Source organism: Elgaria multicarinata, chromosome 6 (genome assembly GCF_023053635.1).
Source record: "Elgaria multicarinata webbii isolate HBS135686 ecotype San Diego chromosome 6, rElgMul1.1.pri, whole genome shotgun sequence".
NCBI lineage: Eukaryota > Metazoa > Chordata > Lepidosauria > Squamata > Anguidae > Elgaria > Elgaria multicarinata.
Genome location: NC_086176.1, coordinates 4449253 through 4465663, shown reverse-complemented (window position 1 = coordinate 4465663; position 16411 = coordinate 4449253). Strand labels below are relative to the sequence as shown.

Genomic DNA, 16411 nt, shown 5'->3' with positions numbered 1-16411 from the left:
TGTTGATCTTCCTGGATCTCTCAGCGGGTTTTGATACCATTGATCATGGTATCATACTGGACCAGCTCTGTGAGAGGGGAGTAGGAGGCAGTGTTACAGTGGTTCGGCTCCTACTTGCGGAACCGACTCCAGAGAGTGGTTTTGGAGGATTCATGTTCCACCCCATGGCAATTAAACTGTGGGGTGCCACAGGGTTCTATTCTATCCCCCATGCTGTCCAACATCTATGTGAAGCTGTTGGGTGAGGTCATTAGGGGTTTTGGGGTTGGGTGCCATCAGTCTGCTGATGATAGCTGTACTTCTCCTTGTCGTCGGAGTCAGCTGGGGTGGTGAAGGTGCTGGACCAGTGTCTGGAGACTGTAATGGGCTGGATGAGGGCCAATAAACTGAAGCTGAATCCTGATAAGACAAAAGCTGATAAGACAAAAGATTGGTGGTTCCCGAGTCTGGGAATTGGGTAAACGACCTGTTCTGGATGAGGTGGCGCTCCCTCTGAAGGAGCAGGTGCGTAGCTTGGGAGTACTCCTAGATCCATCATTGTCACTGGAGGCCCAGGTGGACTCCGTGGCATGGAGTACTTGTGGTCAGCTTCGGCTGATCTGCCAGCTACGGCCTTTCCTAGACAGGGACAACCTAGCCACAGTAGTGCATGCACTGGTAACTTCCTGATTAGACTACTGCAATGCACTTTACTTGGGGCTGCCCTTGAAGACGACTTGGAAGTTGCAGCTAGTGCAAAACGCAGCAGCTAGACTGCTGGCGGGTACATCTTACAGAGACCACATAACACCAGTCTTAAAGGAACTGCACTGGCTGCCTATAGGCTTGTGGTTGGAATTCAAGGTCTTGGTAATGACGTTTAAAGCCCTAAACTTCTTGGGACCTTGCTACTTGAGGGAGTGCCTCTCCTTATATATGCCTGCCCGAGACTCGAGATCTGTTGGAAGAGCCCTTCTCTGCATACACTATGATGGGACAAGGGAGAGGGCTTTCTCTGTTGTGGCACCCCAACTGTGGAATGCCCTCCCCTTGGAAGCTTGACTGGGGCCAACACTGATTTCATTTTGACGCCAAGTAAAAACATGGCTTTTTAACAAAGCCTTTAACGGTTAAATTCACTAAGATGCACATTGTTTTAACTGTTTTAATTGTTTTTACTGCTTTTAAATTATATATTGTTTTAACTTGGTTCATGGTTTAATTTGGTTTTAGCTGTGTATATTTATTGTTTTATACTGTATGCTTTTATCTATATGCCGCCCTGAGATCCTAATGATATAGGGCGGGATACAAATGTTTTAAATAAATAAATAATAATGCCCAGGCTTATGGTTAGTCCCACTGACTATCACAGCATGTTAAATAAGCTTACTTTTACAAACAAATGAAATGGGACTTTTTATTTTTTTAAATGGGTAGTTTCCCACTAACTCCAATACAAGAAGAATAGAATAGAAAGCTAGCATTGTGGATGCAGGAGATGGATGGCCATGTTTGCATGGGGAAGAGTGAGTAAGCGAGAGACAGGGTGTAGAAGCCAGGGCCATCTCTGCTGTAAAAGGTGAGACTGCGTTCTTGCAGAGAAACAACTCACTGAAGGGGCCTTCATCATGGAGCCTTCACATTATGATGAAAACTCAGCATTTGCAAAGGCATGTTTTCTGCATAAGGCAAAGGCAGAGTTGGGGAGGATAGCAGCTAAAAGCAGGATACTTACCTTCACTTCCTCCTACAAATGGGCCCTCCCCCTCATTTTAAATCACATTTCTCCTTAGTTTGCTCTTGGTCCAGACAGCATTTGCAAGGGAAAATCAGCAGACACAAAAGATTAAGCATGCCTGACAAACATGCCCTGCAGTGCACCAAGGGTTCACCACTTGCAGGTTATTTTGGCCAAATACTTTTGGGAACACATTTAACGAGATAATGCATATTTCCACCCTCTGATGATGCATTTTAAGGGCCAGTTAGATAGCTTAATCTGAGTAACTTAATTCTTCATATTTCCTGTCTCTGAGCAGAGATTCAAGGGTCAGTGAAATAGGAGCAATCTAGGTGCTAGTAGTATTTTCCTCCTTTGCAACCCAAGTCTCCTTTTCATCTTTCAGCTGCCAGGACCTAGATTGCAAGGCACGCTGTGAGGAAACCAACCCAGTGACAAAGCCACCCAATTCCCCTGGTGAGTTCTGGAACCATCCCTCTTATACCAGGTTGCCTTCCATGTCACTTTTCCTCTTTGCTCTGCCTCCTGTCCTATCTTCAGTTCTCATCATGCCTGTTCTCAGATCCTTTCCAACACCTTTTTTTCCCCCCCACCGTACAGAGCTCACATCTCTCCTCAGCTCGCTGGTTGTCATCTTTGGAGTTGGCTGTTTGTTTTTGTTGGCAAGGAGAATTATCACTCCACTTTGTCAGAGGAAACGGAGCTCCACGTGCTGCTCATATCGTGAGTATAAGCTTTTGTCTGCTGGTAGAACACGGGAAGTATTGGCCATAAAGAGATGGAATAGAGCTCACTCAGATGAATCACTGGACTGAAACAGAGCAAGGAACAGGGTCAGACACTTCAGAGGCACCTGGCTAAGGGAGGAACCTGGCTGCGGTTATTATTTATAGTCTTGCTTGCTTCCATTAGATTAGGATTACAGGGTCACAGGCTTTGACCTTAAATGTCAGAGTTTTAACTTCGGAATCCGAAAGGATGTGTGGTCTGATGAGCCTTGACTACTGATTACAGCTCCACGCAGGTGTGTTACACAGCATTACATACAGCTTCCTGACAAAGCTTTGAAAATCCAAGCCTGCAGCTGGTTTCTCCAAGGGCCAACTATAATAGCCAAATGTTCCCATATCTAAGTTCCAATTAGGATATGGCAATTACAGTAGCTTTTCAACTGAAGTCAGCATCTGCAGCTCTGACAATATATTACTTCTCAAGAGAATCAGTACAGTGTAGTAGATAGTGTTGTGGCATAACAAATCACCGAGACACCCCTTGTAATAATTAGCTAGTTACAAAAACTCCCATGACGTATTCTAGGCAAAAGCTCATAACTGTGCAGTCAAACATAGCACACACCTCTCCTTGCTTCTATGCTATCTGATTCCTCTCGAATGAACATTATTAATGCACTAAATTTTTGTAGCGAATCTACAAAACACCACTGCTATACCTGTACGTTCAGTGTTTTCTGCATTGTCCTCTTATCTTTTTTCAGATCTGACTTGTGGCAATTTCTTTAAAACTTAAAATCTAATTGTAGCACTAGTTTGTCCAGTATAGTTTGGCAAAATGTTACTAAAATTTCTTCCTGCTATTGGTCCTTCACCTAGTAATTGCCTGGTACCTCCTGCCAAAATAGACTTTTTAATTAGCTTTTTCCTATTTCCAGTCCATTCAATTCCACTGATCGTTGGTCACCAGTACATCTAGGGGTGAGCATATTACCCCAACTTTAAAATCACTCCACTGGCTGCCAATTAGTTTCTGGGCAAAGTACAAAGTGTTGGTCATTACCTTTAAAGCCCTAAATGGTTTGGGTCCAGGTTACCTGCGGGATCGCCTTCTCCCATATAGTCCGCCCCGCACACTCAGGTCCTCTGGGGTGAACTTACTTCAGTCAGCTAAAACTAGGCTGACATCAGTTTCCCAGAGGACCTTTTCTTCTGTCGCCCCCAGATTGTGGAATGGCCTGCCGGAGGAGATTCATAAAATTAACTCTCTGTGTGATTTTAAGGCAGCTTTAAAGACTAGCCTTTTCCGGCAGGCCTATCCAGATCAACGTTAAATCATGAATTTTTAAGATGTATTGATTCCTGTTCTAGTGTTGTTCCCTGCCTCGATCCAAAGGGAGAGGCAGGTAAGAAATAAATAAATATATTATTATTATTATTATTATTGCAGTTATTTTTAATTTTAGTTTTAAATTAACAAGCAGAGTAGACATGCATAGGACTGCAATGTAAAATCCTGGATTTCTCCATTGTTTTTAATGGGCAGCTCTTACTTCCACTCTGGGAGGTAGTGGGAAGGGGTCTAAAGGAACCAGGACTTGGGCAAATTGTGTGAGTCTATTAATTTTGGTGCATCCAGATGGATGACTCCTAGTGTTATCCATCTGGTTCAGAAACATTGTGCAGTTATTCCATCTTTTCCTCCTTAATGGATTCTCTGCTTTAAGAAAAAATCAGGACTCAGTGGGAAAACATGGGAAGAACAAAGGATGACATCATCTGGGCTCCATGTTAAATTCTGTGAATAAGGCAGGGTGACAGTTATGGGAACTCGGGTTTTTTTTTAAAAAAAAATCCCTAAAAAAATCAAGGGATGATTGATGATTAAGAGCTATCACCATGCCAAGTTTGATATCTTTATTTTTAAAACTTAGGCAGATGTAAGCATTTTGGTCACCTTGGAGCAAAGGACCACCTTTTCCAAAAGAAATTAGTTTAAATGATTGTTTATTTGCCCACCCCTTGAAATGAGCAAAACAAACCTTCACTCCTCCTCCCCTGTAAACCTTTCCCAGGGGGTGGGGCAGGAGATTTCGCTGGCATAGTAGTGCTCCAGGTGAAAAGATACATGAGCTGAAAGAGTGCAACAATGCACAGATGTGAAAGTGCCCCAGTGCTTGACTTGCTAAGGAAATGGAAGGGGAAACCACGGATGAAAACTGGATAAAAAAAAATGTAGGTGTGATGGAGTTCAAAAAAAGCTTTAAGAACATAAGAACAGCCATGCTGGATCAGAACATAAGAACAGCCATGCTGGATCAGATCAAGGGTGCATCTAGTCCAGCATTCTGTCCAACCAGTTGTTGACCAGGAACCCACAAGCAGGATGCAGTGCAACAGCACCCTCCTGCCCATGTTCCCCAGCAACTGGTGTATATAGGCTTACTGCCTCTGATACTGGAGGTCGCACAAAGCCATCCGGAATAGTAGCCATTGATAGCCTCCTCCAGGAATTTGTCTAATCCCCTTTTAAAGTAATCCAAATTGGTGGCCATCACTATGTCTTGTGGTAGCAAATTCTATAGTTTGATTATGCGCAGTGTGAGGAATTGCTTTTTTTTACCTGTCCTGAATCTCCCACCAATCCGCTTCATGAGCTCTCGTATCATATATCCCCTGAACCTCTTTTTCCCTCAAGCTAAATAATTCCAGCTGTTGTAAACAATCTGTATGTTCTTGCCAGATTTCTCACCCCCAACCCCCAATATTTAGCTCTCTACCATACATTTTATGGGTTGATCTCTCTGGGATTAGCTATGCCCTTGTTTTGACTTCAGCAGCTATGTATGAATTACAAATCATTACCTGAGATAATTGAATAAATAAATAAATAATTTCACTTACCTTCCCCTTGCACACTTGCTTGTTTGCTGATGCTTTGTCACTGGGGCGCCTTGCGCTTGGAGCAACCTTGTCACTGCTACCCTGGCATGTATCCCAGCACTAGGCAGCCATGGATATTTAAGACAAAAACAAGGGTACAGTATGTTATTTCAGAATTGTATAGAGATAAAATCATTCAAAACCAAGTAAATAGCGAAGTTTAATCCTCTAATTAAATCCTTAACTTCAGTATGAGGGTTGGACACAAGCTGTTTCTACCTGGACCTTGTTTAGGAAGTAATTAATGAGCTCCAACACAGCTCTGGAGCAAGGGTGACAGACAGCAGGTGCTGTCTCCTCTCTCCAAGATAAAAAGGTCGAGGTAAGTGCCCGACTTTTTAAAAGTGCACTTTGGGGTTCGAGATGGTGGCTGCATCATATAGATGACCTGCCGCCACTCTGGGTCCACCCCAGGGCAAATCCCTCGTCAAGACCCAGATGGAGGCACCAGATGCATCATACCAAATACACTTTATACAGATTATTTGAGCAAAGGAATGACAATGTTTAAAGGAGGCAAATAGGAAAGCCCTTCAGGGGAAAGGGCTAGCTGTGCAGGACATGAAATGTTCTACTACTAGAAGTTGCAAGGCATGTAACAGAGAAAGGGGGGCATCGCCAACATGTCATCCATCTTCACAGAGACAGTGAACGTCATCAGACGAGTGTTTTAAAGCACACTCGTTACTGGGCACTCACGGATTTTTGCAGGTCCTTTTCATGACACTGCCCCACCTCCTGCTCCTTCTGCTTGTTTTTCCATCACAAAAAAAGACCCGGAAAATCCGACTTTTTTGGCTGTAGCAAAAAGTGCCACCATTTCTTGCTGTATGCAGGAGAAGCAGTGGGATAAAAACTGCAACTGAATGGGCCACGTGGTCATTGTTTGCTTCCTCTTTCTCCTCCATGTGAAGAAAAAGGAAGCTGCTTGTCCCTATCCTGGGACAGAAAAGCGACAGTAGGGAAATACGATTTCCCCCCATCTGATGCTGCTCAGTATCTCCCATTGTGCCTCAATTGCACATTTCCCTGTCCAGGAAAGAGATTGTGCTGCTATTCCACTCTTTCCTCCTTAACAGATTTTCTGTGGTAAGAAAAAAGATGGAAGAAGTGGCGGGAAAACATGGGAGGATTATAAATGGATATTATTCCACCATAAAATTGTGTGAAGGAGTGTGATTGTACATCAAAAACCTTGTCTAGAAGGACTCAGAAAGTCTGACTTTTTAACTCAAACATGGAGTCCTCAAATACACATCCACCAGTCACCTCTTCTTTTTGGAAGGATGTTGTCAGCTGTAAAGAGAAAAACCAGGAAAAGGAAAAAACACACAGCAAAATTAGTTACTTATGATAACTTATGTTCACTAAGAGTTGTCTAGACAGATATAGTGATGTATTTTATCTGTTATTTTGTTCTTTTTGTAAAAAAATTAAACTAGAAGAACAGTGCAACTCTTTAGATCACCTTATCACTACTGTCCCATCCTTTCATCATTACATTTACACTCCCAATTTGCTCACCCCCTCTTTCTTGTGACTGTAATAAATGTGTTTTGATTCTGAGTTGAACAGTGTCTGTGTTTCATTTTGTATTGAGCTGGAGGGGGTTACAAAACAGCAAGACAGCATCAAGATTTTGCCATGTTCTCTGAAGCTGAGGTCTTCCTTCGGGTACCTACTCTGAGGGAAGCAACGAGGGAGAGGGCCTTTTCTTTGGTGGCCCCCCAATTCCCGATGAGGCCTGCCTATTAGGAAAAACCCTCTCTCTATATATATATTAACTCTGTTAGGAGTTATATGTAACATATAGAAAAATAGCAGCACAGGAATATACTTGACCAGAGGATATATATTAAACTGTTTCTTTATGTTAAGCTTGAAGAAAGTAGTAACAACATATAACGAGAGTGTACAAAACACAGTCTGTCCTTTCCTTAATGCAGACAACACACAACAACCACAAAAGAGCAGTTAACTGCCAATTTACAACTGCTATAAAACTGAGCAGAAAACCCCCTCCCATTTTATGCAGCTAGAACGTTGGTCTAATTTGAATCAGATTATGTATAATGTAATATTTCTAACACCGCCTGGCACCAACATTGTTATCTTTTCAGTGCCAGGTCAAGACTTTTCTTTTCTCTCAGGCATTTACAGCATACGTTGAGTTTAACTGACTCCAGAACTAACTTTCACCTGGCTGAGTGTTTAAAAATTGTTTTAAATGTTAGCTGTTTCTATGTTTTTATGGTTTTAAATTTTGTATATTGATTTTTAATGTTCAGTTTCTTTAATCTTTGTAAACCACCCAGAGAGCTTCGGCTATGGGATGGTATATAAATGTAATAATTTGCAACCAGTGAGAGGTCATGCTGTTTGCCAATACTGAGAGGATAATCAGACGGGGGTGGGGGGAATCATGTTTCCTTACCGCAGGCTCGTTTTCTGGTTCTCTTCCGTGTTTAAAACGAGCACTTTTCATGGAGAAGAGACCAGCGACCACATGGCCAGTAGATTTAAATGGGGACAGCACCTCTAGTGGGCATTTTATAGCACAACCTTAAAAGAGGTTTATTTTGTGACTCTAAAATTGAGAAAATGACCAGGAGACACGCAGGAGGTCAAACAGACCCGTCAATATCCATGAGTGGCCAATAACGAGCATGCTGTAAAACACTCACCTAATGAGGCTCTGAGAAGGGGGATTCTCCCTCCCACACAGGACCTCTCAATGGCTTCAAAGTTCTGTGGTTCTCCTGAGCAAGAGAAGGGAGTAAGTATTGCACTGACCTTCAGGGAGCTTGGGAGCTTTATAAAATAGAAATAGGGTTTTCACCATTTTACATGCTTTCAGGACAACTTAACCCCCTTCTCCTAATGTCCCATCAAGTAACATACAGATTGGGATACAAATTTGATAAAATCGCTGCATTTCAGAAAGGCAAATTCATCGTGTTGTAACTTCCCAGTTCCCTAAGTGGTAAAGAGTTCCTGGGGACACCATTTTAGGCAGGATAAATAGTGCCCTGCACAAGGAGTAACCCCCTCCTAGTCAGTTTTGCAGGGCCACCCAGGAGATTTATGGGGCCTGGTGCAGATCTGATGTCCATTGAAAATGACATTGCTCCAAACTTTGATCTCTCAGCCATTGTGCTACAGTTTGTACAAGCCAAACTTTGAAAAGCCACATTCGGAATAGCAGCAGTGTACTATGCAAAACAACAGAACTATCACAGGTTTTACTTTTAACATTTTTTGTAACAGTTTTTTGTAATTTTGTAAATCGCCCAGAGAGCTTCGGCTATTGGTGGTATAGAAATGCAATAAATAAATAAATAAAATAGTTCCTATCTTTTGGTAAGTATTCTTTATTTTAGATTATCTGTTATTTTTATCTTTAAAAATAATAAAAGTTATAAATAAAAAAGCATCCAGCTGACCTCTTATTGCTTATGGATTTATTTTGGTACCATATTTCTTCGATTGTAAGATGCCATCGATTGTAAGACGCACACTAATTTCAGTACCACCAACAGAAAAAAAGCTTTGATTATAAGAATAATAATCGCACCCGTGATTCTAAGACACACCCCGTTTTTAGAGATGTTTATATGGGGGAAAAAGTGTGTTTTAGAATCAAAGAAATACAGTATTATATAGTGCTTATAGTGTTTACAGTATTTGAAATGCTAAGTGCTCAGTAATGTTGCCTCAAAGTAGAGCTGTGTTGCACTGAGTTTTACTTAGTACAAATGACATCAAACTGGAAATTGAAAAAGAAACATACTTTAAAGTGAATTGAAGGACAATCCTTTTTGTAGTTAGTCCCCAAACGACCTCTAGAACCTTGAAAGAAAGATGACCGACCCTCGCTTTTGGCCACCTTAGCTCACTTGAAACAGTACCTTAAAAATGCAGATATTGAGCTCGGTTTGGTGCCCCCCTGAGCCTGGTGCCGCAGGCAACGGCCCAGCTCGCCTGGGTCTGAGTTTAGAGAGTTGGCGTCCTTGAAAGAGAGAGAGTACTGGAGATTTCTATGGTGTTTCTGTAGTATTTGTTTACAAATATACAAGCTGGGTATGGAAAAGAGGACAACATTCAGTCATAGTGCTTGCATGTATAGCAGTTCCCTCACAAGAAAACTGTATAAGCTTGAAGCCCCCAACCAGATGCAAAAACTCAGATCTGTGCAACCCCGCCATGGCCCTAAATGTTAGGTATGTTCAAGACCTAGTACCCACCACCATCAGTGTTTATTAAAGAAAGAGCTTGCCTTCAGTGCTCCTTGAGGAAGCACCATCTATTAGCTCAACAACTGTAAGCAGAGAAAACTCCATCATCAACAACAAACCATTTGATGGCTATAAGATGAATTTTTCTGTGTTTTTTTCGCAGCTTCTGATCAGCAATCAACAAAAGAAATGGCTTCAAAGGTAAGCCATCGCAATGGTTTCTTAAATTCCCCACCCATGTGCATGGAGCACAGATCAAGACTGTTTGCAGCTTATGCCTAACTATAGTAAGAGAGGCAGTGGTGGTGAAAATGTGAACAAAAGGAACCCAAAAGGCAGCCACTGTAGAAACAAAATAAACCCAATGAATTAAATTGCCATTCAAAAAATTATACACATTTGTTTTTACTAAAATAACTATTTACAGTCCAATTATTATTTTATTATTATTAATTATTATTATTATTATTATTATTATTATTATTATTATTATTATTTACACTTATATACCGCTCCCATAGCCAGGGCTCTCTGGGCGGTTTACAGAAATTCTAAAATTGAGGTAAAAACAAGTATACAAAATTTAAAACTCTAAAACACAGTCCAATTCTAATACAAGTTTACAACAATTAACTACCACATCAGTGTAGCATCTCATTACATATCAATAGCATTCAATTGTACTTAACAATCATTTCAAACCAAATTTTAAACAATCATTGCAGAAAATCCGACCCATAGACAACAAACACTTTAATCTAATCACAACAGTATATTAAGACCAATTTTAGTCAACAAGGTTCATGTTATTCCTTGTTTCGAAGTATCTTCTTCAAAAACGTTGGTCTTTGTACTCGCCAACAGGCAGTGGAAAGCTCACGCAATCTCTCTTTATTAAGTTTTTCAAGGTGAGACCATCTTCCGGAATTATATCAAAATCAGTAAACCGTATTTCGCTTCGTCATATTGTTTTCCGTTTCTCAGCTGGCCAAACTTGCATCCGTCTAAACTTGCATCGGATTGCACCTCAAATTGAAAAAATTAGGGGTGCCTCCATACATTTAGACATTTCATATGGAATTAACACACCACTTTTTCTCACTTTTTGTGGGGCATCTTTGAACCATTGTCTTCCTGGGTGTGCCCCTTCCATTGTTTTCTCTGATCACAGAAAATGAAACTTTTTTGAGAAGGATAGCACAGGTGTAGATGCATTTAGAACTCGCTCTTCCACCTTTTAAAAGAGATGTGGTTTGATTTGTGCAATAACATTTTAGGGAATCAAACCAAGGTTTTTTAAAAGCAATTTTTCCAACTGCACAAATGCCCTGTCAGACACCTCCCACCCCAGCCAAACACATTATTTTTCTTTCACGGCTGGACAGATTTTCACCAACATCTTAAACTTAAAGACAGACTGACAGGGCCACACAGATACCCAGGAAGGATGACGGACCAAAAGAAGTACACCACTGGTTGTCACAGGTAGAACCTCAACATTACTCCTGAATAGGAATGTATAGGATTGCAGTGTGAGGGGAGCTCATTTGTTGTTTCGACTCCCTCCTCCTGTGTCTGCAAAATCTGGGGATGAGCAGGTGTAGCTTTCTAAGCACTTATTTAGTAAACCAAGTCCTGAACCAAGACATTATAGGAGCAACCCCGGGGGGTGGGGGAGGGGGACAGTCTGCTTTTTATGCCAAAAAGAGCAGGTTCAAAAAAAAATATAATTTGCAATTTGTGCTTTTGATCAAATCAAATCATCACCATCCAAAATACGCTACATGCAGACTTTTTCAGCATAAGTTGCACCAACTACTGTTTCCTCTCTCTTTAAGCGCCATCCAACGAGTGTTTTATTGCATGCTCATTACTGGGCCCTCACGGAGTTTGCTCAGGTCCCTCACATGACATTGTCTGCCTCCCGCGTGCCTTCCAACCCTTCTGGCCTTCCTTGTGCGACCAAACCGCCCCCCCCGGTTATGTCCAATGTATTTTTAAACACGGAATTGCTGCTCTCTCCTGCTGTGTGCAAGAGAAGCAGCGCCATTAGAACAGCGGACTCAATGGGCCTCATGCTCCTTGGGTACTTCCATTTTGAAAAGAGGAAGTAACTGAGGAACGAAAACACAGGTGGAGAAGTGAAGGTAGGGAGCGTGTTAACTCCCGGTGGAGCTCCATCCGGCGTTTTATTGCACGCTCATTACTGGGCACTCATGGATTCCTTGGAGGTAGCTCACATGATGGTGTCTGCCTCTTGTGCGCCTTCTACCCCTTCTGGGCTAATTTCCTTGTGCGGCAAGAAAAACCAGAAAAAGTCTGGTTGCTGCTCTCTCCTACTGTGTGTGGGAGAAGCAGCGTGTTCACAACGAGGGACTGAATGGCCTTCGTGCGCCTTGTTTACTTTCTGTTTGAGAACAGGAAGTAACTGAGTGTCCAAGGAGAAGCCACGGTAGCCAGTGTTAGCCAGCGTTTCTTGTGTGATGGAGCTCAAAGACATCTTCCAGAACAGAATAGTGTTGTCTACTTTAACTCTAGGAATCCTACTCAACTCAGGCTTTTAGTGCTCCCAAAGTGATTCAACCAGCATTAATTAGGCTCTGTGCTAGGGCTAGCAATGAATCCAACTGTAAGTGGTATGTCTGTCTTTCTCCTTAGACTATAGCAAATGACTTCCTTCTGGAGCCAAACCAGGAAGTAAGAATGTTGCCACAGGAAGCCACACCAACTCCACTTCAAGGACTACCAGATTGTGTAAGATCTGCAGGAGAGACACAGATTCCAGATTGTGAGTGCAGCTTCTTTTTAGAAATAAAATGGAGGGTGGGGAAGTAGTGAGAGTTATTTCTGCATCTCTTTCATGAGGATATGGGAAAACTATTGCCATAACAAAAGTCTCAGATGTGAGAACCTCATTTGGGTGTTACAAAGAAATCCCGAAGCAGCAGAAATACAAATTACTTGCACTTCCTATTCTCAGACACTGATCTAACCCCAATTTCACAATTCAAAATTGATGTTAGACTCTGTTACTTGGTTGGTACACATGGTAACCAGTGGATTAGATTCTATGTATAATGTGATCCAGAGAATCCAGAAGAAGGCTTCTTTCCAGGAGAGAGACCAAGTACAGCAGTAAGCTGAGAGTTCTACAACAGAAAATTAAAACTTTAGTATTCTGCTTCTTATTAGTGTGCTTCTGCCTCAGAACTCCATCACACCTACATTTTTGTCCTGGTTTGCCCCCGTGTTATTAGGATACTTACCTCATTGACATAGCAATACCCAATGACAAAAATATTGTAGGAAAGGAAGAGGAAAGAGAGAAAAATATATACCACTAGCAATGGAAGTTAAAGAACTCTAGCAACAGGAAAAGGTCACAATTATTCTATTAGTCACATCAATCACTGGCATCACATCACAAAACTATACAGAAAACTTTCAGAAACTGAGCTATACATCCACACCAACATCCAGAAAGCAGTCATACACAGAACACTTTCAGTAGTAAAGAACTTTCTGAGTCAGGAAAGGACAGAATGACCTGGCAAATCCCATCATTGTCATGTAGGAAAAATGCCACCAGTGAGAAAAGAGATGATGATGATGATGATGATGATGATGATGATGATAGAAAACATTCTCAAGTGCCAGAAAAAGCTTTAGTGAGCCCCACATGTTTCAGAAAGATATTTCCCTCTTTCGTATCTGGTCACGCTAGACAGGGCTCCTGCAGCGTTACCAGGTGCCACATGCATACAAATGACACCTGCTGAAATTCCCTTTTCAATGCAACTGTTAAAGATACAGGAGCCCTGTCCTCCTTTTCATAGGGTCACCCTAGTTAAATCTAGTACAACCAACTCCCTTGCCTATTAAAATAAACTGTTCTGTTAATGTAAAGCCTTTGTAGCCTCATTATTACATAACTCTACAAAAACATTTTCATCAATTATTTATAGACTCTTACCCACTTATCTTTCTCAGCATTTATCTTGAAATGTCTTGCTAATGCTTCCTCTGTTTTAAACCATGGAAAACAAAGGGAAGGCTCACTTTGGTCTTAAAATTCTAGATTGGTTGCGGGTGGATGGGAGCAATACCATTTCATTGCAGGTGAAATTTCTTTTCATTGTTTTTGCCTCCTCTATTCATGAGTAGACTTAGTGAATTCCCTCCTACAACTTATAGCAATGGTAAGTATTCTAGAATTTTATTCAGACCCTTTGGAACAAGGTTTTATAATTGCAGGATCCAGAATACTTCTAAGAAGAAGTTTGGCATCTGGTTTCTGTAATTTTTCTATCACCCAGAAATTTAATTCTTCAGTGATTACTCAGTACATTCCATTTACTTCAATGGGACTTTCTCCCTAGTAAGTGTACATAGAATTACAGCCTGAATGGGTTGATGGAAGTGTTTGTGTTACAGACATTTTATACTGCATAGACCAAATTGTGGGGAGGGAGAAAGAATGTCATTTGTATCCTCACTTGGTTTTCCTCTGCTCCTTTCCTCCTAGGCCCTACAGTTTTGTATACTGTGGTGGATCATGTACCTCTGTCCCGGTGGAAGGAATTTGTGCGTCGCCTTGGACTGAGTGAAAATGCAATAGAGAGAATCAATATGGAACAGCGGCATATGCGGGAAGCCCAATATGAGATGCTGAGACAATGGAGGCTGCAGGCAGGCCATGGTGCCACTGTGGAGCGCATCAGTAATGTGCTCAACCAAATGGAGCTGAGTGGCTGTAGTGAGGCTATTCAGGAGGTCCTGACCAAACAGCCCTAGATGTTCTGACTTCCTTGCCTCTTCTCCAACAAATATCAGAACTCATTCATACATGCATGCACCTCTCTTAATGATGGCAGCATCATTGTGATTTGCACATAGAAATGAGCCATTACAGCATAAATAGAACTTTGTGATATTGTACATCACCTCCAACACAATGCGGTGGAGTCCATTCACCCATCCAGCTGCTTATCATCAGTGTTAGGCTGAGTAATCAAGCTATATAAATGTATATGTGAAACAGTTCTTAGCTCTTGTCTTCATCCCTGTCAAGCCCAGATCCTCCTTCCAGAGATGGATTTTGGTCCTCTCTCTTGCTTGCCATCTACTCTTTTTTTAACACATCTTTGTATAGGTTGAACGCAGATCTTTTATCAAATGCCCTGCTTATAGGAATTAAGAGAGATGAGTATTTTCAACCTAGGTCTCACCTTTAATCCCAAATTTGAAATTTGGGATCCAGTTTTTTAATGCTTCATTTCCTTCTCTTTCAATTCTCGCTCTGTCTTTCTTGGGGCATAACTATTGATTTAACAGTCATTCCTTTGCTCTATGGAGCCTTGGGGATTGTAGTTGTGTGGGAGAGAGATCACTAACAGAGAAAATTTAGCACCTGTAATTTGGTACAATTCCTAGGTTTTTCTAGGTGAGGGGAAGACATTGCAGTCTAACTTGTATAGAACTAGCATAAATGTGTGTAGTAGACATACTGTCTCTCCAACCATCTCTCCTTCTCCCCTCTCCATAAGTTTCTGTTTCTGTTTTAAAGCAAATATTGTGGGGCCACTAATGCTGCTCACTTGTGGATCCTGAGCTACTAGTTGAAAACAACACCAATCAGCAAAGATTCCAACTTCCTAGATAGGGAAACAGTTACTGAGAATTAGAAAGATCTCTGCCTGAGATTCTGAAGTTATTGGGAATTAGAAAGAAAGATCTCTGCCTGAGATTCTGAAGAGGTGGTTCTATTACTAATAAAACTGTATAAGGCAATTTTATATGAGTATATATATTCAGTGCTCTTAGTTCAAGTCAGTATTGCTGTCAAGTAGTTTGTATATTAAAATGCCATTCTACCTGTGCATATGCAGTTTCATAACAGTCAACAAATCTTTCTATGATCAAAGACAGTAGGATCAATGTTCTTTCTTTTATTTCTAATTATTAATAGAAATGTCTGATTTTATAATACAAATTAAAACATGACAGAAAGAGAAATTGGCTATTCTTCCCCCCCTTCAATAAATGCCTACAAACAGAGGTAAAGCCTGTCTTAGCAGGCTTCCTTGGGTGAAACCCTAACACTATTCCCCCCCCCCCAAGAGCTTCCCCTGAAAAACCATGGGGTTGTGGTTTCCCTGGGTACCAGCGGTGAAACCAACGGACCAAGTCTGGAGCATGAACTTGAGTAGCACTTTCCCAGGACCGCTCCTCTGGCCCATACCCTTGTAGTCCACCAGGTGCTGCAGGCGCCCCCAGCAAAGTCAAGAATCCAGGATCTCCCCCACCTCATATTTATCTTCCCCGTCCACCATTACTGGAGGTGGTGGCCTATTCTGGGGCCAAAGTAGGTGTCCCGGCAAACAACAATGCGCGATGGAACACAGGGTGGATGCGCATTGATGGGGGGAGTTGCAGGTGAAACGCCACCGGATTGATGTGGGCAATGATCCAGAATGGACTGATAAATCGGGGTGCCAACTTCTGGCTGGGTTGCAATACTGGGAGGTGCCGGGTAGAGAGTCGTGCTTGAGCCCCCACTTTCAGTACAGGCCCTTCCTGCTGCCTAGTGTTTGCTCCTTGTTTATAGGCTTCCTTCGCCCGCTCCAATTGTTCCCTCAGCAAGGCATGGACTTCCTGTAGCTCCTGGACGACACTATCTGCTGCTGGTACTGTGGAGGTGACCACCGACGAGGGAAAGAATGATGGGTGATACCCATAATTTGAGAATAACGATGTCTGCTGCGTTAATGCATAGGGAG

At 41.9% G+C, this 16411-nt stretch overlaps 1 protein-coding gene across 1 annotated transcript in view; it reads left to right on the top strand.

The window, feature by feature from the left end:
- Positions 1–15664, top strand: part of LOC134400494 (tumor necrosis factor receptor superfamily member 1A-like) — a 33957-nt gene extending 18293 nt beyond the window's left edge. The window contains exons 6-10 of the mRNA XM_063128835.1: positions 2109–2179; positions 2324–2446; positions 9796–9833; positions 12291–12420; positions 14158–15664. Coding sequence (XP_062984905.1) covers positions 2109–2179; positions 2324–2446; positions 9796–9833; positions 12291–12420; positions 14158–14426 — 631 coding nt within the window. The 3' untranslated portion in view covers positions 14427–15664. The remainder of the gene's footprint in view (positions 1–2108; positions 2180–2323; positions 2447–9795; positions 9834–12290; positions 12421–14157) is intronic.
- The last annotated feature ends 747 nt before the right edge of the window (positions 15665–16411 follow it).